Below are 24,666 nucleotides of genomic sequence, written 5' to 3'. Positions count from 1 at the left end.
ATCACACCTACCTTAGTGCAGCATAATTTCTCAATATCTCAGCTTCTTAGAATTCCCCAGATCTGAATGCTAAACAATGCACACTAAGTCATATCACAGAGTTATATAATTATGTGTTAAGCTAATAAATAGGATTTTTTGCCATCTGCAATTTTTTGACATAGTTAAAACATTTTAGATATTTTGTTAAACTGCTAATAGTTTAATTGTTCCAACTAATAAGTACTTGCTTAAACAGCTTAACATTCACTTGAAGAACCTCATAATTTTCACTTGCAATATACAAGCCTCCTTCATAGCCTCATTACTCTCTGAATCTCCAAATGTTTCCTTGTAGTTATTAGAAAGCACATTCTAGAGTTTAAACAGGAAAAGATTTCCAGTTTGGGCATTGAGATGGCTTAACTTCTCTCTCTTCTTAGCTTTCTGTTTAGATGTGCCAGCAGAGAACTGTGTGCGCTGCTAGAAAAGCAACAGGGAACAAGTGTGAAGATCACAGAGCACACAGTTTTTTCTTTGTCATTTATTCTATATTCGAAAGAAAAGAATACCAGGCCAAAAGTCATTCTGTTAGTCATTTAAAGTGACTGATGCTAATTGATCTATCAACAGTTTCTAATGCATGATGAATATACCACTCATCATTTACAGACCAAACTGTTGACTGAGATTCATCCATGTTCATAAAGACATATAAGCCTATTTATTAGTGCAAGAAGAAATGCTGATGTGGTGATAAAAATACACAAAAACACTAGCATTTTTCAGAGCATCCATGGAGACAATTTCATAGAAATAACTACTTTTATAATAACAGCTTTATTTCAAGCACTGTTTCTCACTGGATACAACTTATACATTTTGTGCTAAGTGTATATATATTAATTGAACACTTTCAAAATTATCCCTAGATAAAATATATATTATGTGTTTAAAGTTATTCCAACAACAGCTTTTCCAAGTAACATTTTGTTGAGTGTTAGTTCAAATAACTGGAGAAAAAAATTAAAAATGCTTTGGCAAAATACCATTCCACGGTGATGTCTTTAAAAGCATTTTGAGTGCAGGGCTTCCTCATCTATTTTTATTCTGGTATCAGACAAATAGAGAGGAGGAAACATAAACACAGTTATACAGTTTCATTTAAATATAATTTTAAAGAATATAGACTGAAATTTTTCAAGTGTGTTGTCTCATGTTTGAATTTGAGCCAGTCAAAAAACTGCCTGCTGCTTCCTAATGGACAATGGTGAAGATGTTTCTGAAACCTCTAATGGCATTGTTGTGCTGGTCCCTGTTAAAACAAGGTCCTGGAATCCCAGAGCCTGCATCAAGGCAGGAGCACTGCAAAGGTATCGAGCCAGAGAAGAACAGGGTGGTCACTGAACTGCACACATTGAGCTCCTGGAAGGATTGGCGGCTCTTGTCACAGGCTCCTGACTGTAGTTGACAATATCTGCCTTCACCACTCTCTGTCACAAAAGAAAACACAGTAACAATCAGAAAACAGAAACTTCATGCTGGCAAAGCATTCAACAGATTTTGATGAAATACAAAGGGGAAAATAACAAACAAATCAGTATTTTTTTTCCACTACCTTACAGGAAACCTTATCAGGTGCTAATGCTTGTTATAATTCTAGGTTTATTCATGCTAAGCAGAAGCAAGTGCCTTGGTAGGTTATCACAACACTACAAAAGGACTAGAATTTTCTTCCTAAAGCAGTGAATAAAGTTTTACTTCCATGAAAAGTTTTCTGTGTCAGAGTAATAAAACAGAATTTATTTGCAAAAGTTGTGCCATTCATTCTTTAATAATAACTGCCTAAATTGTAACTGGAAATTGTACCTAAGTCTTTTTGTCTTTACTCCAAGCATTTCATCAGAAAATATGGACAGAATTCAAAGTAAATTTTAAATACAGCAATATTTTTAAAAAGCTTTGATAGGCACACTAGCTAAAGATTATATGAACCTAAAAAGAAGCTCTGCATACTATATTTATTCTCTAGTACAATCTAACAGATATTACACATTCTATTTACAAAGCACATGATAAGACTGATGCTCTCTCCTACACAAGGAGACAGAAATATACTATTTTGCATACATTTCCATCTGAGACAGCTATGTAATATTTTGAATGTACAGCACTGAATACACTAACATGAAGCGTTTCAAAGTTTCTACAAACTGACTATTAGAAACACTACATAATTAATTGTAATTAAAAAGTTCCAAAATAATATGTTGAGTATTACAAGTACTTACACGTACAATACACAATCTTCCAAAAGAACTTACTTTAACAGTTGTTACTTCATGTAAAAGCAATGCAGCTCATAAAAAAGAAACAAACCAAGTTTTCCATCAATACCTGAACTACTGCATTGAGCAGACTTTGCTCTGGCAGTTGGAAGTGTGATGTTGGTTATCTTCTTCAGGATATTTCACTAGTTCTGCCCTGACAACATTCTGTTAACCATGTATCAACATGATGGATAGAGGGCAAGGAGAAGAATGTAAAAAGAAAAGAGAAGGAAAACAATGGAGAGATTAATCAGTAGTTGAAAAGAATGAATGGATAACATAAGATTATGCAGAAGCAAAAGGAAAGTGCATTTTCAGGCCTTAGGCAGATACAAGAGCAACAGTCTGGCTGAAAGCAGCACTCAGCACCAGGGCTGCCTGTTGAGCTTTTTCCAGAACATGCCCTCTCAAAGCACCAAAGTGAAAGGCTCATACATGCAATCAACAAAAATGTATTAAAGCTAGAGAAGGGACAGGATAAAAAGGCAGGGAATTTAGTGGAAGAAAAGATGACAGTGGCCTATTCCTACTTTAAATCAAATATACTTAAATACTACATTTTTAGCACATAACAAGTGCATTAGCTGTACACATGAATCTTTTTCATCACATAAGATGGAAATAAATATCTAATCCAAAAGCAATGACCAAATTAACAACCACATATCAAAATGCTATAAGTTTTGATTTATCTTTGCTTCATTTAAAAATAAAAGGCTCCCATTTTTCCCCTTAGAGACAAACCAAAAAAACTGTTTTCTTATTATTAATACAGGTAATAGATACAGGGTTCTCATTATTAATCCAGGGTCAATACAGGGTTCATGCAAAGGGAAGTAAAATTCATGGAACAATTTCAGCAAAGAAGCAGCAGAGGAGGTAAGTCTGCTATGAAAGATACCCTAAACCAGTTTAATACTTTTTCTTAAATACTTCAACTTTCCTACAATATATTCTCAAAGTTAAAATGAATTCATAAATAATTAAATTATATTATTTTAAGGGAAACAATATATAAACTGGATTAGGAATATATAAACAGTATACATTAAAGATTACCTCTGTAAATAAAACCTGTATGTCAAACAAGCAACAATAATCGAATAGGCTTCAAAGGACCTGGATTTATGAGCTGCTGAAGTACTCTTCTTGAGCTTAATTCATCACATTCATATTATCTTATCTAGTGGACAACACTCATGATTTACTGGACTCCTGGCCTGATGTTATCAAGAGAAAGGTTGCCAAATCCCATGTAGGGCAGTAGTAGGAGTTTTAGCATTAAACAGCATTATCTGACCTCACAGGACCTAGTTTCTTCATACCAATCATTTGACTAGAGCTGAGGGGCAAAAAAAAAACCCAAGAGAAAAAGTCCTGCAATCAGCAGGCAATTAATTGTTCCTCAAACATTGGTCTAAATCCCATCCTGTAAACACAGGCAGGTTAGTGACCTATGCTTACCTACACTGTAGCAAAAAACTGATGATCATAAATGACTTGGATTTTCTAATGGAATTTCATCCAAATAACAGTTTAAAAATATCATTCCAACATTTCTTTCATTAACTTTTTGGTAATTAAAAACTTGGGCCTCTTTGCATCAGATCCTACATCAAGTGTATCATTGCCATGGTTCAAATCACTGTCAATAATGAGAAATAACCTTTCTTGGTCCAGGTGCTCCGTATTCCAGTTCTGACTTATCTGCCAAACACTTTATTGTACAAAGCTGGCACACACACACTGGTCTGCTGAACCAGTATTTAGTTAGAGAGAAAACTACACATCACTTCCAAAAATGCTAGCTCTTGCCAATGCCAAGGAACAAAGCTGTACCCCATGCAGTTTTTACACTATGGTTGGAAGTAAAAAATACAGAAAGAAAAACATTTGATTAATAAAGGAGCTATTTCCTCACATTTCATCAGACCCTTGCAATTTAAAAGGGAGAGTATTTTGAGGACTGAAAAGTCAGACTCTGCAATTTTCTCATTTTGAAACTGTTCTATTTGAAAAAACATGCTCTACTTTCCAGTCACACATGAAAAGTAATCTAGTTCTTTGTTTCACCAGTTTTGTCCAAATAAAGGTTTGATTAACAGCCATCTCAGCACGTGAACAGACAAGGTTTAGTAGCTCTAGCTGAGATAGTTTAAAAACTTACCACCCCCAAATGTCTGTCCTACTCCTCTGCTGGAGATCATTGCTGCCAAAGGAGAGCTGCTGGAATGTAACGTGTACTTGCACCTCATCCACTTCAGCAGAGTCTGGCAGCTTCTCTTTAAAACAACTTTCAGCAGCAGTTTAAGCTAAGCTGCTCAACTTCACCCTGATGTGGCCAAAGCACATGATCACCTTCCATGTTCTGATTCTGATGTGGGAGCAATACATTCCAACAAAAGGACAGCAGCAAATAGCTTGGGCTGCATTAATATCTTAAACTGCTGCAGCTGTTTTCTGAAACAATGCAGAGTAAATATAATTCAATCTCCAAGGCTTGTTCTTGCAGTCAATTAACAGAAGTTGTGCTGCTAATCTGAAGGCAACCAAGAACCTCACATACTTTTCACAAGAGCATCTGCAGTTCTGCTACTCATCAAAGCTCAAAAGTCATGAGCCAAACCCCACAAATTCATACAAGTTAAAATAATATGTTTGGGAATTCCTATTACTTAGTTGTATCCACCTATGAGTCATATCTAAAATCTTCTAGACTATAATAATCATAACTGAACTCTAAACACAAGAAATAAGATCTTCAGGCACAAAATCAAGCACTAGAAATAACTTTAAAGCATGTTCTCAATACTAGACAATAAAAATACACATATAGCATTTGACTGTTGGCATTTTACACAAATTCAGTATTTAATGCCTAGATTGAATGAACATATCTGATGTTGTCTGACAAACAGATTCAAGCAAGAAATATCTCAGTTTTTAAAATAAGGAAATCTCACATTACACAAAATATGGAAAACACAAATATATAATCCAGTGTGTAAATAATGCACATTTGTAAAAACCAAAATCCTTATTTAAAGATTGAATCCAAGTCAACACTTGTATACTTTACAGATAAGTCACACTTACTATTGTCTTGTATTTATTAGATTCTTTATAGCATTTATCTAGCATCTGGTTATCCACTGATCTAATTTTATAGCCCAGTACCTAGAGTATTCAATGCCTAAAAACTTTAAGGAACACACATCATATAATTGACCCACAAATTAAGGAACACACATGCTCATTTTAGAGATGGAAGAGGGAAAAACTCACACCACCACCACACTGAAGGGACCTGCATTTGTCATACCAGAGTCTATGGTAAAACAGAAACCTGATTATGGCATTGTCCTCTAACTCCACCTCCTTCCAGCCAAGAGAACAGCTCCATGCTGCTGGCAAACAGCATCTGCACATCACCTCAATTAGACTTTTCTACTGCAGACAAATGAATTTCTCTCAAGTGAATTTATCTTCCTGAGGATATGAAGGTTCAAGTTTTCACTCTCCAGATTATGAAGAGACTTTCACTTTTCTGTTCTTATGAAGTATTGGGGGTGTTTGGTTCCATACAACAATGAGCCTTAAGATACAGCTAACAGACTTTCCAACTTTCTCATTGGGGAAACTCTTAGAATCCCTTCAAAATAACCCTCTCAAAAGGAGCAAAGGTTTTACTGATAACAAAGAGCTATTGCTTGATTGGAGTAGATTAAAATTATGCCCCATTAACAGAACTTTGCAAATTAAGCATCTCACACTCCTTAGCTACAAACACATGTTGCACCACATAGTGACTTCTGCTGTACCTGAAAGACAACAGTGAAGTTCATTTTCTGTCCAAATTCATTTACTGGCTTTGTTTCTTCTTTTGTTGCTTATTTTGTCAGTGGTGGTTTTTCAGAGTTTTTTTTTTTTTTTCTTTTTTTTTTGATAATCAGAGCCTAGATTCACATCAACAGTAATATATGCCACAACATTTAAATTATGCAAATTAACTATTTATAGGCTATTGCTAATGCAACTTGTGTAATATCAACTGACCCATATATTCCATTGATCTACTCAACAAAATTAAAAGCTAATTACAATACTAAAGTAGAAGGAAGCCTACTTAAATCTGATACCAGTTTGATATAATTATGTACTCTTGAACTGGGGCCATATGGAGTTCCTGCTTTAAAAACAATCTATAACCAGACCCTTTATTTGGAAAGATAAAGTTTTCCGTATAACCTATTATCTCCTTTAAATTTAATTACACACCTTTCTACAATCTTACACCTGAGTTACAGAACACCACTCATAGCACAGAAAGGTCTTGGACTGATAGTCCAGTGCTAGCTAAACAACCAAAGAAAAACTGAAGAACTCTATGTGCTCAATTATTTAGAGACAAATAATCACAGAGCTCAAAATAATAGATGAATAGTACCTTAGCAGTAAAAGAACATTTAAAAGACACACTTAGTATTTCTCTGCCTATAAATTACAGCTTTTTAAAACTAATTTGTTTGTTAAGTATGCCCTGTAAGTTTATTTTACAATTTTACTGTTTGCAATACAGTTTTCTAGTTAACCACTTCAACACAGATTGCAAACACTGCTGTGGCAAAGCACTTTCAGAAATTACATATTTATTGTATAGTTCAAAAAGAAGGAGACCAAGCTGTGCATAAGAAATGCTTTGCCATTTATTTTAAATAAACTTATAGGCTTATTTTGTGGTACTTGTTTAACACTGGTATTGAAAAGCAGATCTAGGATATTACACCATTTTAGAATAGCAACACTTGGGTTCATTAAGTAAATTTAAATAATTGTAATCTCAAATGTCATTACACAGGGTTGCCTCAGTAGTTTAATCTTTCTTTTTGAGGTTTCTGAAACTAGGCTGTAGAAAAATTTTTCAGTTTAAACCGTATGATACCATAATATCATTAGCATATAATTTCATTAATATCTTCCATGCTACCTGTATATGCACACATATTTAATTTCCAAACTAATCTTAAGCGCTATTTTTAAACAAATATCCTTAGAAATAAATTTTTTTCTTCATTTTTGAACATGTTCTTTCTTATTTCAGGGAGTTGATCATGATGGACAAGTAAGGAATTATCGTATTTCAAAAAAGCTGTTATGAAATCAAATATTTACCTTCAGAACAACAGATGAAGATTTATTTAAAGAACAGTTATAAATCCACAAGATCACTTTTAATACTAAATAAAATACCAAAAAATCCATGTATTTGTGGAAAATCACCTGTGATTGTTCCAATTCTGCTTTGTTTAATTTGATGCCGAGTATGTCAGCAGCAATTCTTTGAAAACACAGGAAGACCTATGGAAAGAAAATAAATTGCATTTCAATGATCAAAAACAGACATCTTTGAGGTTCTTTCAAATATATCAAACCATTCCTGAACAGTAAACAATGATATACAAAATTATGACCTGTGCAAAACAGATCTGAATAAAACCTCATCTGGTACTTTCAATTTTGTTTAAAAATTTGAGAAAATAACTCAACAATGGTACAAGGAATGAACAGTATGCTGGATTGTTAAGCAACACTTCTACTTTGCCTCCAGAGACCTAAGTTTAAACAAGCTTTTACACAACCCACCTTTCAAATCCTACTCTTGGTGCTATAAAATATGAATAAGGGTATTCACTAATGTTGAGCACAAAAATGTATTACCAGTGTATTGTGAAATAAGAGATGTAGGTTTCTGAAACTGAGAATAACAGAACTGCACATCTACATCACAAAAATCTCTACCACATATGTCCAAAAAACAGCAGTATGAGAGAGTTCTGAAGACTCCCACAAAACATTCACTAAATAGAAGTATTAGGAACAAGCAGGACGTTGTACAGCCTGCAGCAGCAGCCTGGCAGAGCTAGACTTTGGACATGGTTTAACACATAATACTGGGTGGCAATGCTGTTTTAAACAAGTGCTTTAATTCATCTCATGACAGTCTACCTATCTCACTGTTTAGGTAAAACTGCATTTTAAATGTGATGAAAGAATATGACATGTTCAAGAGGAGCAGCTTAAGTGTGCAGTCCTGCTAAACACTGTATTGCCAAGCTACAAGTTATATTTTATCTGCAGGGCTGTTAACAATGTCTGAGCTCACCATCTAAACACCTAACAAACATTGGTTTGCATCATGCAGCTGCCACCCACAAAAAAAAAAAAAAAATCTATGTACATGCTCACCGTCATTTTCAGTGAAAATTAAGAAAAATACTATTTACACAATCTCTTCCAACACCCCAGATGGAAACCAGAAATAAATTAGTGGCACAACCAATGAAGTGTGGTCACTTCCAAAACAATTGCTCTTTCTCTCAACTCCTTGGTGTAGTACTTGTCTGTTCTACCAACATGTACACAACAAGAAAGGGCACACTGAACAGAGATTCTGAGGCTCAGAGACCTAGTTTAACCCACACCAGCTCAGGAGCTCTCAGCTACATCACCTGCCCTGAGGACACTCTGCAAAAAACATCAAGCACAAGTCCAGTGCTTCAGCTAAGTGATTTGGTGGACAGTAACACACTTAGTAATAATAAAACTGTAATAATAAAATTACATTAAATTTTTTTGCCCCTGAGATGACTTTCAGATTTTTCTATACACACAAAATCAGCTTTTGCAAATAAGTCTGTTGAAAAGATCTGACAGAAACAAAACAAATCATATAACTAAGACACCTCTAGTCTATATTCACAGTAGCAATGGATGCCTCTTCTAAAATCACTGTCTAGGATAAACACTCCATCTTCTAAATGATCAGCGTGCAGCAGCAGTGAAAGGGATAATTCAAATTTATATTGAAACTAAAAATGAACTATTGAAACTACTTCTTTTGTTAGTAGATATTTAGGCAGAGATTTCTTGTTAATGTTTTCTAGTCATGTTCAGATTTACTTTTATTTTAAACAGTAAATTATGAAAAGTAAAATCGGTATATATAGTGGAATGTTGATGTAATTAATGACTTAAAAAGCTGAAATAAAGATTCTGTCATAATTAGAAATGAAAAATGTATCAATTATAAAATTAATTGATTTTGGTGGTCTCCTTGTGAAAAGAATATATTTTATCAGACGCACATTTTACTAAATGTAGTATTACAAATTTTTTTTCTGTTTCTGGCATAAAAAGCCTGTATTTTCACACTTAAAACAAAAAAAATATGCCAAGGATTTAACACAAACTATAAAGAGAATCAGGACTCACTGCATTTATAACAGCAGCATTGTTAGGCTTTACAGAAAAACAATTATCTTACAAAATTAGGCAGTTCACTGCACAAGATTCATCAAAGAACTGAACAAGTCATTCCATTTGTGGACTATACTTCCATGTACTTGACCATGGTCTTGCTATTCAATCACATTAAAGTAAACTTTCTTGTCAACAGTAATATTAAGGAGACAGATACAAGACTGTTTTATGGCAATGACAAACTCATTAGGCATGAGACAGAAATCAAGCAAAACAATACAAAATTATTTAACTTGACTGATAGTGTCAACTGAAAAAGAACCTTTTCTTTCATATGCTTCCAACTAAAACAAATAACCCAGTTAGCTCAGAGTCAAATAATTGTTCAAAAATGTACTCTGCAAAGCATCTGGTACAAATGTCAGAATGTTCACATTTCAATGGAGCTGCAAAGGGAATGTCTCTCATGGCTCAGGACTCATATTAAAATCTTTTATTGCAACAGGGTCTTGTCACATTATTTACCAATTGTTGGAAAATTCTATATTGATGGTCTATAGATGGGACTCCACCTGGAATAAAGAAATATACTTAACTACAGGCTGACAGCAAACAGAGATTTAAACTGGTCTCAGTTTTTTCACACTGATGTATAAGCCAGAACATTTCCATTAAAATCTGTACCTCAAACTGAAAATCAGATGAGAAACCACTGTAATTTAATAAGAATAGTACACATTCATACAATAATCTACTTTTCATGCAACAAAGGGAGTCAAAAAAGGGCCTGCAGCACTCTGAGTTCTCAACAGTTGTGAAGAAAAATATAACTGCTGCATCTTGAAAAAAAAACACAGACATCTACAAGTTTGGGGTTTTTCCTTACTTACAGAATCTCCTGTCTTGGCTGACACAAAATGGCTACTGAAGTTGTTTTCCTGACAGAATCGCTGGTGCTTGTCAGCTTTCACTGTGCGAATATGCTCCAAGTCAACTAAAAATAAGTTGAAGAAATGAAAAATTGTTACACTGGATCCTGTTCAGTTACTGACATTAGAAATTTTTCATTGGAAACACCAGATATAATACTTTCCTTTACAGGTAGATGCAAATGCAAGTCTCTTTCTCTCTGTAATAATTTGCTAAAATAAAAGCAATTAATTCTATCAGACTAATTTTGTTTGCAAAACTGAAATAAAACCACAACTAAAATTTTATGGCCAAATGCAACAAATTCATATGTCAAAGTACAAATTTATTTCTGCATACAATCAAATACTTTGTAAAACTCTGCTGCTAGCTACATACTAAAACAAGACAGAACTAATATTCCATATTCTGTTTGAAGCAAGATGCATATTGGGGATTCCAGTGTAACTTGAAGACTTATACAAAATAAATTCACCAGGCACATCTGAATCGACATATTTTTCCAAAGTAAAAATGTAAATAAGTTATAAAGAATTTTATTGCAGAACATGGCAAAGGAAAAGCATTCACTATAATAAAAAAATTGACTGAGTAAAAGCAGTGATGCTTAGTTACTTACATATGAGACTTTCAATTCCACAAAGGTGTGGTTCAGAAAATTTTAAAGAGTAAAATGCACATTTCAAGACACATACATATTTTCATTTTTATCACTTTACAACCATTGGAAGCAGAGTAAAGCTTTCAAATGGTATTTTATGCTGAAAAGTACTGGTTCCTTCCAAAATCTCACAGAACTCAAGCCTTGTGCAGGTTTTATTGTGTACATTCCAGTTTCTCCAATCTGATCCTAAGGTAATTGGAAACTATATTGAACAGTTTCTCTTTTTTTTATTGCATTACAGTTCCTATAAGGGTGTTGACTCAATGTAGTCAAATTATAAGGCAAATATATTCAGAAGGATTTAAGGACAAGCAAGCTCTTTGAGTTAATACAGGAAAAAAAAACTTCAACTGATTTCCTGAGGAAGGGACCCAACTGACTTGTAAAAACTTGTAAATTTGCAAATCTAGTAAGCCTGTATAATAGTGTTATTTGATTATCAGCTGAAAAAATGCTCTCCTACTACATAAAAGGCTTTATTTTTAAATGATATTGGAGGTCTTTAATTTGTAGGCTCTGGAGATTTTCTCTTGGAGATTTTTAGCCTAACAGGGGATTCCTACACCCCATTTATACTGCTTACCTTGGTTAATGTGGAGTTTTTGACACGTATTACTGTTCCTTGCACATCAGTAAGGCCTTGTTTGTAAGAACAGGCCTAAAATCATCCAGTTACCACAGACATTAATTTGTGAAGGATTAAAATACTAAGCTATAAACACTAATGTTTCTAGTATGGTTTTTCTATAATACTAAATATCCACTCTATAATAAAGTTTCATTTTAAAAGAGAAGAACAAATACATTTACTAAAATAAATCCTGAAGTCAATAACAATTTTGTTAAAAACTCATGCATTTAATTTTATTCTCTGAAAAATAACTACCAAGATAAAAGATAGACTCTTTTGAAATGCCTTTAAGAACAAAATACAGCATACTGACTAAAACATTTCATTATTAGCTATTATTTTTATGCTTGATATATTACTTTTAAGTGCAGCTTAGAAAAAACAACAGTGCGATTACTCTTTTGGGAAAAATAAAAATGTATTTTCTTTATTTTCATTTCATGAACTTTTAAAGGAACTTAAACCCCACTTCCAGATTTCACTCATTATACTTCTCTGATTATACCTGAACTCCAAAAACCTACACACAATTCCAATAGAACTAACTAAATAAATAGACAGCATTTATACTATATTCCTTTACAAGACCATGACATGCTTACATAAATTCATAAAAACAAGTTCACTAGTTAGAATCTCTCTCAAACTCTCTTTCCCAGGAAGGAAAGAATAGAGAGTGTACAAAGAAAACAACAGGCTAAAAGGTTGATGGATTTCCAGGAAAAAAATGCCACAGGCATATTGGAAATCATCATCAAATGCCTCTTAGTTCCTATAAAGAAACATCAATAATAATATATGGTCAGTAGAGTATATCCTTTACTACAGAAGAGAAATTAAAGCACACGAGATCATAGAAACAAACAGACTGAAAGTGAAAAATCAAGGTGTCATTATGTTTTTGAACTTTGTGTGTTTCTCAGTCCTTCTCCCCAGTCACAAGTACTTCACTTTCTGCCTCCTGAGCTTCAGGCTGTCTGCTCTCAACTGCACAGGCACTGCCATGCCAGGGAGCTGCCAGGTGACAGTCCATGTGTGCATTCAGAGCCCACAGAAAATGCCAGGTGATTCATGTTACGTTAGCTCTTGGTGAAAAAGGGCACATTTTTAGCACAAGAAGTGTTTCAAGAGTTAATAAATATTCAACTACCCAAATCTGCAGTTTGAAGTCAATGAAGGACAATGACCATAAGTCCAATTGCTTTGCATTGCCCACGGGCCAAGGGCATAATCATAGAGTTACTGAAGATCAGCTGAAGACAGTGAGCAGTTACCCTCCAGTCTTTTTACTTTAACATCTGACATTGGTCAGCTCAACAGGCAGAATTCTTAGCACACCAGGAGATAAGTCTTGTCCAGCTTTTATTTAGATAACAGCAAAAAGACTTTAGGGAGAGATTTGGAGGAGAAAAAGGATTTTCTAAAAAAGATGTTTATAAGGAATGCAGGGACTTTACAGACAGAAAACTAACAGCTGGCCAGTGTGGGCTCATATGATGAGCCAATTAACAGCAGGAATAGGTATCTTGGGATGAAGAATGATATGAGAATGCACTTAAGCCATGAAAAGTTTAACAGCAAAGACAAATAAGTTTTGGATAGAAAGAAAGCGAATAAGATACATAAATACCGTTTGATTTTATAAACCTGGAAAATGATCTTGCAGAATATTCTAAATGACTAGATAACACAGCAATAGCCAAGAAAAAGGAATTATTGAAATTTAGATACAAAATGAGAACATTTTAACTCTGGTAATGGCTATGCTAGGCAATATCTAACAAAGGTCTCAAAGAAGGAATCTGCAAGATTTGGCCACACATCAAACACAAACATTTAGAGAAAGGCCCAAAGTGAAGTTTACGTGCCAGATGGTACAGTCATCCTCTTCATCTTCAGGAATGAGAAAGAGGGTAATAGCAGGGCAAAATTAATAGCTTCATTTTCATCAAGTAGAATACAAACTGATGGCTAGAGATTCACAATGGAATGAATAAAGGAGACAAAAGGACACAAGACACAAGTTTGAAAAGTAGAAAGAGATTTAACTATTTGCAAACAGTGACACACGACAGCACACAAATGTTACAAACCAGTATTTTTGATTGAGTGCTTGAATACAAACTCTCTTATGTGCATTAAAGGATATTTTCTGATCATGAAAAGCTAAGGAACACCCAAGATGTGTAAATGTTGGAGAAGGCAGTGAGGCTATTTCTTTGATCTACGATTTCAAAAATTCTAAATGTCTTAAAAATGGGATCAACAGGCAGAAAGGGCAGTTAAAAATATACATTATGAAAGCAATAGTTAAAATATCAAAGGAGTACATTGCTAATTCCCTGGCTAGAATGGAACCACTTAATATATTTTCACTAAATGGAATGCTTACATGAAAACTTGTATCAAGAGAAGCAGAGGGACGTCATGAGCAATGGGGGAAAGAGAGTGAGATAGTATTGTTCCCCAGACTAGCCTGATGAGGACAGGAAAAGGGGGCTCATCAGCCTCAAAAGTCCCTTTCAAAGAAAAGGCATCCACAATATAGGCTGTTGCAGTTTTGCTCATTTTTATGCCTGAAATACACACTAAAAGCCTCAAGTGACAATACAAACAATACATGGTTGACAGATATTCTCCAAAATTTATTGTCATTGCCTTGCTTATCCTTTAAAGAGCCCATCTTGTTGATTCTCTAAAATAAGACTAAACACTCATCTTTAAGGTTTTTTTAGTATGAAGAGTCATTTCAATTACACTAGCAAGAAAAAGTGCTGTTCCATAACAGGTTGATGCACATCTGTATGTACATGTCTCATAAAGATACCAGAACAACAAAAACAGAATAGAAACTTTGAGAATTCAAATGCAGCTCTCAGCAAGGCAAACAGATCCAATGAAAATCTCTGAGCAAGCACAGATCAACATCTGCTGTTGCAAAAGTAAGGTAAGACTTACTAAAATGCTTACTTCTCATAAATTCCAGGGAGTCCCATTTTGATTTATAGGTGAGATTAAACAGAGATCTAGTGAGGTGAAAAGAGAAAAGAGAATATAGGGGGAAAGTATTGAACTCCCACAGAAATCCCAAGGATACTCCCTCTAAGGCATTCCTGAAGACTTCTTGGAAGAAAACCAACTCTATACCAGCCAAAACCAACAAAGAAGAAAAAAAAAAAAGAAGAAAAAAAGAAAACACCTGTAAGAACACTACAAGTGACATTTCAAAGAAGGACAAAAAAGTAAGATTAAATAATAAACAGAGAGAACTTGATTAGGTTATATCTTCAGGTGATCTATAGAAGGATTTTCAATAACTACCCCTCAAATTACTATTATACATCAATTATTTGCAGTGAAAATCTCATGGACAATGCTAAATCAAAATGGAAAAGGAAACCATACTTTAAAATACTGCAAGGCAAGATACCTATCTTATGATTTAAAAATTCTGAGGAAACACTCGAGACAGCATAAATTCTTCTTCGAAGTCAAAAGTCTATATGAATTTACTTGAGAAATTAAGTCACTAAAATTTTAGCTTATTGGGCTGTGGCAAGGGAATGGAAAAACCTTTAAAAGTACTAGATAAAACACAAATGAGTGCTTTATAATCTACCCACACCCAGCCATTCAACAGCAATTCCATCTTGATTGAATAGTTCTGCTGCTTTTGGCTCTGAAACCACTAATGGTAAATAAACTAATGCCGAAGTTGTTTCTCTTCCACTATTTAGATGCTTGTGTCATTCCAAAAGCTAAAAAATGTCCTGCAATGAACCACACAGCACCACCATGCACAGACTATCATTTCCATTCCACTACACCATATCTGATGTAGCAGCTTAAAAACTACTTGAACTCAGCTGGTTCTCTAAAATCCAGGAGCTAGGACCAATATAATTATCTCAGCAGTTTGCTGTGAGGACTAGAGTGTGATATCTAATCCCAGAACTGTATTGTCTTAAAATCAAGGTAATAATAAAATACATGTAACTATTTACCTAAAACAACTGGTGCAATGACAAAGCCAGGAAGTACTTTAAAATATGTATCATCAGTCAGAAGAATGATGAATGTTCTTGTTTAAAATCTTTCAAAACTATGTAAGTAAATAACTGCACATGCTCTAAAAAAGACAACAGAGCATCATTTGTGCAGAATGTAAAGGCTGCTACTCATTTTATTTCTCTCTCTTTCCCCCAGGACTGCAAGTCTGTCTCTTCTTTCATAACATCATGGGAGAAGAGCTTCACGTAAAATTATAGGAGTTTTTTTAGTAGGAAAACATCCATTTTGCATGAATGTTCCTTTTAATTTTGGAAGAAACACAAAAACTGTCTGTAACTTGTACAGGTACTTCCAAGCAGCTGAGAAACTAGTGACAGTACTTGCTGATGACAGCATGGACAACTGAGTATAATGCAAGTGAAGCAAGTCTGAGTGTTTAATACTTTGTTGGGACTTCCCCTGGATTGTGAGATTATACTTGCAAACCATAAGCTGTTCTCAATGATTGTACCAGTGATAATTAACCCATCCACTTTCTAAACCATATGTATTGGAAAGAAACAAGAAACAGTTTAGAGGGATGCCTCTCCACCCAAATCTGACAACCTCCTGCTTTCAGACCTTGAATTGTAAAAACTGCAAAGGATTCAGTTGCAAAGGGGCAGTCCTCTTTAAGATGAACTTTTTTTTAATTGATAACAGTATTTTCCATTAAAACTGGTAGTAAGACATAAATGAAGTTACAACTCTCTGGTTTTTACTTATTTTACATATTATAGCTATTTCATATTTCAATATAACTAAGAGTAGTTTTAAAGTTATGAGTAAACACCTTTATTAATCTACAGTACCACACAAAAATATGTTCTTTTATAGTATGCTGTGAAAAATGAAATATAAATCTTTCTGCAAAGTATTTGCAGCTGTGCACACAAGGTATACAATTACATAATGTTTAAATAATGAGCTATCACGATTAGCCCACACAGACATGACAAGTAAAATGCTTTAATAATTTATTAATTTGATTTACATGTGCTTAAAATTATGTACACATTTTCTCTTCTGAAAATACTCCAGGGTCATTAAAAAAGGGGTCTGTATATGACAATGTCTTTTTCAACCTACTTTTTGCTATAATTTCTGACTGATTTCTTAAGAACAAAGCTGGCTTGGGCACCTGAAAACCTAGCAGACTGAGGACAACACCGCTGTTATGCAGCGCTGTCCTCATGCAGCGCACGCTGCTCAACAAGCACAGTCAGTTCAATTCCAGAACGTGACGGTTCCGCTTCCTCCGTGCATAAGCAAACGTGTATGAAAAAGGGAATTCAAAGAGGGATTTCTCCAGGAGGTGCCAAATATCCACTATTGTTAAAAATAAACCAGAAATCAAGCTGAACTCTGACAACAACATTCTAGGTAGAAGGATTTACTTTCCAGTTCATCACAGCATGTCAACAGAGAATAGCTTAGCATGGCCCACTGCTCTGGCCAGAAGGAACCCCCTTTCAAGCCTCTTTTGCCATAAGCAATATTATCTGGTTTTAATCCTAATTCTACCACCAAGCCAAAGAAAAAAGTAAAATAAAAAAAGGGCAACCAAAAAAAAAAACCCACCCTCCCTAGTTTTTTATGGTACAGTTTTACCAGCAACCTACTTATATTTTTCTCATTAAAAGATAGAGCTATTTCATTATATCTTAGAATTTTAAAGAGTATTTCAATAGGTTACCTAGAATTTCAAGCAACTGCACTTTCATTTTCTATTTAGACACAAAGGTTCTTTCTGTGTAAATAGAAAGCATCTAATATCTAATTATTATTATCCAATATAATCAGATTTATACAGAAATAACAATAACTTAACTTGCCCACGAACTGGTCTGAAGCACTAGCAGACTTTGTGTATCAACTAGCTTTTTGAAAATCTGTTTTGATTTGGTACTTCTAAATAACTACAGCACACATTCTCAAATATTTAGTCCCAAATGTTAGAGTGAAAACTGCTGCTTTTCATAGTTAATTTTCTGTTAATACTTTCAATCTTTTTCTCACACTAAAATTGTGTAACTGCCAAGAAAAGAAAACTCTTTCATGGAAGTCCTGAAAACTATGCCCCTATTCTGATTTAAGGAAGCTCAAAAGGAAATATAAATATAGTTCCAGTACAGATTTTCTCAGTAATTTTTTTAGGTTATCAAGAAAACATCTAGAGTGTTGATCTGGTTATACTCATGTCAGACAAACTACATGTCACATTAACTACCTCCAGGAAGTTATTCCAAACACAAAATAAACTGTTTATGCCACTTCTCAGATAGATAGCATGACAGATTGTTATTAATTGAAGACAGATGAAATACATTAATTTGATTGCAAGCATGTGTTTACTTTCTCGCTGTCATGAACACTCTACTGCTGATGCTTTCCTATGAGGACATAGTAACAAATCAAATGTTGTATTAGAAGACTTGCTAAGGCAGAATAATAGGTGGTGCTACACTTTACTACTTTAAAAACTACACTTAACATTTCCAGCTACAACAGGAAATCACTGGTTTCAGAAAGCAAAAAAATGATAGCTTAAAATCTCTTGTAATTTACACAAAACACTGTAACACATCCTCCTCTAAAAAAATTAGAACTATCAGCAAATATGCTTCTCAATTGCAATAAGAAAAATTGCAATGCTTTCTAAATGACAAATCTATTATTTGAGTGCCTTCCAAAAGACAAATTCCTACAGATGCAAGACATGAAAATGTATGCCTAATATGGGAAAGGAAAGGTGAACAATTCCTAGGTCTCTGCTTAAAAACAGAAAGACCTCATGCCTGTGAATGAGGTTTGCCTGGTCTTATGCACAACTCTCACATAGGCGTCCACTTATTTGTACAAAGCTTATGTGAAATTATCTTTCTTGTCCAAAAAATGTCATACAAAGACACAAAATCTGAGCTTCTTGGAATAAGAATATTTCATACATTAAAATAAAATTGATGAGGCTGACAGTTTCTTCTAACACGGGAAATAATAAAAAAATAATGTGTTTAGCATGACAAGTTCTCTGATTGGCATTTATGAAAGTAGCTGCAGTTATTACATTAACTTCTCTTTACAAAAAATACCCCATATTAAATGAGACTTTCAAATGCTGTTAAACAACAAACAATTACAGCACTTCTGCTAAAGCACTAAAACAGTGGTTCTTGAGCATCTTAGGTTAATGAGGTTAACACTTGCAAGATTTAAAATAGGTTTCAACAGAAAACAAGAAGACCAGCCAGAAGCAAATGCCTCCCTCTCAGCACCAAGTGCAGCTAACTAAAGAGTGTGACAGGATTCTTGCCTAATAACAAGCATGTTTAATGTCTGGTAGATGGCAGGTCATTTTTAAGATGATGTTAACCTTTGCAAATACAAAGAGCAGGCATATTTTCATACAAAAATAAAATTTCTTATGAAGGAAAAACAATACACCCAAGTTTCTTTTCAAAACTGGGATGACAGATGACTGGCTTACACAGCTAAAGAGACAGTTAGAGAGAAAATAAGATTTTTTTTTTCTCAGCTAGACATTTCCCATTTTCATTTTTAATAAATTCTTGGCAGAATTTCTTGCAACCATTTCTCATTTGGCTGAATGGACTAAGACTACACTGACAGCTGGAATCTGATCTCTTCTGTTAGGTACCTGTACCACTTACCCCTATCCCTAATGCTGACATTTTTGGAAACAAGTATTCAGAAAAGATTATATTATTAAACTAATACAAATTTGAGTCACCTTGAATATTATTTTTGGATTAAAACAACTGGAAGTACTCTGCTTTTTTTATTTTTGAAAGGGTAAGGTCACAGAAAGCAAGAGGGGTGGAGGAAAGGCACTGTTGACTGCCTTCTCCCCATCCTGCAGCTCAAGTGGCCAAGTACACTGAAGATCTATTGAGGCAGCAGACAGTGACCTCAGAACATTAACCGAGGCACAGGGAGTTTGGATGTGGTGCACACACCTCTGTGCAGGTGATTTTATCATGCATCTCTGTTCACTGCAGTGTACAGACCTAAACAAACACATCCTTTGAATAAGCCCAACAAACAAAGTGGGGCTGTGAATGAAAAAGAACATGAAACACTTTTGTGCATTCTGGCATGGAGAACGAACAGCCTGGCTCCAGCAAACTAATGCTACTCTCCCAAAAGTATCGTGTCACAAGATTTTGATGTTCCCTAATTTCACACCTATGGTTAATTAGTTTTTACTTTCCTCACAGAAACATGTCCTAAGATAACAAGCTACTCCTGGAGAGAAGACAATTTGTTCACTGTTGCTTTTTATCCAGTCTGTCAGATTCTTATATGGCCCTAGTGTAAGATCACAGGAAATTTCACTGAGCCATCAATTTACTGCTTTGTGCACTAAGTCATCTTTCATCTTCTTTCACACTTATGTTCAGACTTCCTAATCTTAGTGCCAATCAGAAGTTTAGGTTACAAAGTTAAGTTAAATGTGTTAATCTAGACTCAAACATCTTTATGAGTGCCTATTTCCTAAAGAAAAGGAGAAATGAGAAAAAGTCTAGGACAGGAGAACACAACCCAGCTGAATTTATCTTCCTATATTAGTTCAATTATAAAAATCACAGGGCAGGCACAGTGACCAGCACAGGACAGGAACACAGTTGAAAATGTTTATTGAATGATGCTGAGAAAGCAAGGCAAATAAAAATAAGCTGTGTTCACACAAACCATAATCCCAATGCCCAATACCAGTCCCCACAGGAACATTAAAACACCAACATTAGACAAGGACATATTAATGAAATTATAAATTATACTGCAATAGCATTAGTTCAACCATCTCTGAGAAACAGAAATTCTGTTAATGAAGAACCATAACTCAAATACAGTAGAACATGAAAATATGTAATAATTCTTTTGTATCTCTGAAACTCTAGTTGCTGCATTTCTTCTGACATTCTTAGAATTTTATGTAAGTAATATATATGATATTTCACATTTTGATCCAGCATCCTTCATAAACACAGTAATTAGGCATACACATTGAAAAAAAAATCAAGTTTCAAGTGAGGCATCATGTTCTAATTCTAACGTGTTAGCAATACCAACAAGAAAAAAGTTATACCACTTAGAATGAAGATTTTCCCTCACCAGTCTAAGACAACCCTTTATAGAGCAACATATAAGAAACATAGAAACATTTGATTCATAATATTTTGAGAGTATTTTCAATGCTGCAATGGCTGCACTATATGTTTTAAATGTTCATATGCACTACAAGTTCATTTCTATGTGCCTAACTTCAAAAACCACATTTCTCTTTAGATTAGACATTATTGAGTTTGACAGTAGTTTCCAAAGTTCCCTGTAATGAATTTCAATGACTGCCCCAGCACTTTAAACAAGACTTGCTGACAGAAAAAAAAAGAAACTCTTCTCTGATTCAACATGAAACTATTTTTATCAGGATTACTGCAAGTCAAAAAAAAGCTTAGATTGATTTAGCTGAGCTAAATAGTGACAAACTACTAGGTTCAATAGATTTTTTTCAAAAATAAATTTCCTCCTTATATTATTAAAGTTATGTTTTAGGACAGAAAAGTGTAAAAGAAAAGGGTAAAAAAAAAAGTCTATTTTTCCTACCAATTCAAACAGAGATGTCCATTGTTTTGGCTGAATTTAACAATTCCAAAAGGTCAACAGAGTGTAAAAAAAGATATTATAGTAATGCAATTTCTGAAATTCTAAGTTGAATGAATATCAAGTGTTCTTTAAGTGCATTATTGAAGACATGAAGTTGCAGTGTACTAAATATTCAGAAGATGGTGCTAGTCTAATATATACACAAGCCATGTGTGGATCAGCTTTTCTTCATCTCTTTCAAAATCTTCTCTAGTTTTCACCTATCTACTACATTATCACAGAATTTATCAATACCAGGACAAAGTATAGTCACCATCATTTAAGTACTAAGAGGACTACCAAATAATACCATTCTGAAATTCATGAAGATTTACAGGATTGACAGTCATAAAATATAAAGCTCACTATAATTTCAGAAATTCAGGATCTTTCAATCTGTATGAAAACTTATACAACATTTCTTACATCCTGCCTTCACTCACATCTGTTTCCTTCTGCAGTCACAGTTCCAAGACCTACTGATGCCAGCACCAAAGTTTGGAAAGTCTCACCTGTCCCACTCCTGGCTCTTCATCCCCACCTTCATGCCAGAGTGTAACTATTCCCTCCTCACCTACTTAGGAGGCCATGCAGCTCCTGTGAGCTTACCAAGCTCAGTGAGCTGATCCATGTTAAAAATAGCCATTTCTTTTTGGCTGCTCCATTTAACCCAGATCAGGTCTCAGATCCGATTTCCCATGGAGCAGCAGTGGTAACTTCAAGCTGCAAACGTGCTTCAGCACAAGGCCAACCAATTGTGGAACTGCAGCCTCCTTGAGCTTGCAAGGGCTGAATTCCTTCTCAGCACTGGAAAGGGCTGGCAAGTTAACAAAGTCAGTCTCATTACTGCATATGAAAAACTAATTTTTTCATATTATTAAAGGCAGATATCTATTTATTAGATATGAGATGCAATCTGTAGCTCTAGACAGAAATCAAAACTAATTCCATCTGCCCTCCCCCCACCAAACCCCTAAAAAATCTTGGAACCAATTTCCAGTTTTGCCTATTATTCAAACATTATACAGCCCCTTCCATACTAAGTAGAGTTGGACAAATACTTTCTTCCAAAAAATAGTAAATCTGGACATATTAAAACATCAAAAAACAGTCTTATCCTTATCTAGCAGTTCCTAAAACAGAGTTTTAAAATAATGCATAGGAACATATCTCAGAGTAATCTATTTCATGAAGCCATAGAAATGAACTATTAATACCAAACTTACTTCTATAAAAAGCATTCACCTAAAAAAAAAACGCAATTCCCCAGAGGGCCCATGCCAGCACTCTGGATGGCTACTGCTGCATCCATCCACACAGACTGTTTCCACAGGTATGCCTCTGTTGACACCAGGCCAGCAGCTGTGTTTGGCTATCCTCTCCAGTGTGATGCTTTTATCCAATACTCTGAATTATTTGCTCCAGAGCCAACCCAGGTTAACTCCAGGGCCCTTCCATGCCTGATTCCTTTGTGGTTCCAGCAGATGTAATAAGGAGTTGGAGACACTTAGTCCTTCTCCTACATACCCCTCTGGGAACTCTCCCACAACAAAAATTATAAATGAACATGAAATCATTCACTGGGATATAAAAGCAAGCCTTAAATGTTCAAAGATCAGGCCAAGTCAGTATTACTGCTATTACAATAAACCTCCAGCATTAAGCAATTTCAAACATCAGTTCTTCTTCCAAAATTTTTCAATGTAGAGACAAGATTGGCACATATCTGAGAGAAATTACTCAGTTACTAGGCAATTTATTACTGCTTAACTGTTCCATGTGTATCAAATCCTATTTAACAGCAGCCCAGTTTTTCTTCCATTTGGAAGCTTTTGTAACTAATTATTACTAAGCCAAACTGATTTTAACTGGCAGTTAAAAAATTAATAGTCCAAATGAAATTTATATTAAATGACTTTTTATAAGCAAAAAAGTGAGGCTGCTTAGTAAATAAATATAACATTCTTCAATTAACTACAGAAGGAGAAATTAAACCCAAGCACATTCAGATCAATGATAGTAAATTTATCAGCTAATTCTTAAAATGAGCCACAGCATTTCAAAGACTACAAGAACTGAACTCAAGCTACTTATACTTAACAATATGATGATTTCAGAGCAGACACTAGAAATCCTATGCATTTGCCAACTCACATACTTCATCATCGCAATCTAGTCATGCAGGCAAAAAAGCCTACCTGAATTTTAATCAATACATCAGTTGGTTCATCACTGTCTTGAAGAACTATTCTTACCTCTGAGCAGAGTGAGTATATATCTCATTTCTCCCTGACATAAATTTCTATCATAATGTGAACATGTGGTCCAGAACTTCATTAGCTTAACAGAAAGCCATTATTGACTCAGGTATTGAGGAAATGCTACAAAAGCCTTTTCCCAAACAAATTTAAAACATCAAATAGTGGACACACTAATATGGATTATATTAATATTGCAACTTTACTGTATTAACCAGTCTCAGATGAGGAGAGAGAACCAAGTCATCAGGCAATCTACAAGGGACTGAACAAAAATCATTAACAACCTTGTCCAAGACTTTAGAAGCTATATAATGCATAAAGGAACCAAGGGAATAAGAAAAGTACTTTATACACAATTTGTTACAAATGAAGGCCCATACTCTTATCAAAGCAAACCCAGTCATCTGCCTTTGCAAAGCAATCAAATTCCCTCTTATTACTTCTCTCTCACACACAAACGGAAAAAAAATAAAATTAACCAAACCAACCTCACACCAAAAAGACTATCATCAAGAAAGTAGATGATTCAGCAGAAGAGGCAGGCCTCAAATCAGTTAGAAAAGTGATAGTTTCTTCAGTAGTTTAAGCTACCATAATTGCAAATCAAAGGGATGATCCTGGCTTTTCCTGGGCTACTGGCTGAGGACTTTCAAAGCTTCTGAAGTGATAGCACCACTGCAGAAAAAAAGAATCCACATGTTCAAAGAAAACTCGTCTTTGTTCTGCTCATTTGAGGCTGGATTAGTGAACAAAACTGACTTCATGCAGTGCTACCATGACTGCAGAGGACAAAAGTGAAAGTGGGTGAAGACAATGACAAAACCACCTCAGACTAGGCTGTGTTGTGGGAAATACATCACTGAGAACAGCTAAATTTGAACACAATGCATGCTC

General features: G+C 34.7%; 1 protein-coding gene across 4 annotated transcripts in view; it reads right to left on the bottom strand.

Moving 5' to 3' along the window:
- Positions 1-800: 800 nt before the first annotated feature.
- The window catches only part of RAB28 (RAB28, member RAS oncogene family), a 65,551-nt gene continuing 41,685 nt past the window's right edge, over positions 801-24,666 (bottom strand). Inside the window, exons 5-8 of one of the 4 annotated variants that reach the window (XM_059470312.1) lie at positions 10,460-10,563; positions 7,590-7,667; positions 2,377-2,474; positions 801-1,472 (exon numbers count right to left, since the gene is read on the bottom strand). In XM_059470312.1, coding sequence (XP_059326295.1) covers positions 2,382-2,474; positions 7,590-7,667; positions 10,460-10,563 — 275 coding nt within the window. In that variant the 3' untranslated portion in view covers positions 801-1,472; positions 2,377-2,381. Of the gene's footprint in view, positions 1,473-2,376; positions 2,475-4,605; positions 4,770-7,481; positions 7,668-10,459; positions 10,564-24,666 lie in introns of those variants that run through there. The other 3 variants (XM_059470311.1, XM_059470310.1, XM_059470313.1) reach the window with 3 other exon arrangements.

This window comes from Ammospiza nelsoni, chromosome 4 (genome assembly GCF_027579445.1).
Source record: "Ammospiza nelsoni isolate bAmmNel1 chromosome 4, bAmmNel1.pri, whole genome shotgun sequence".
NCBI classification, from domain to species: Eukaryota; Metazoa; Chordata; class Aves; order Passeriformes; family Passerellidae; genus Ammospiza; species Ammospiza nelsoni.
The sequence above is the reverse complement of the archived record's forward strand: the minus strand, read 5'-3'. Positions and strand labels throughout refer to the sequence as shown.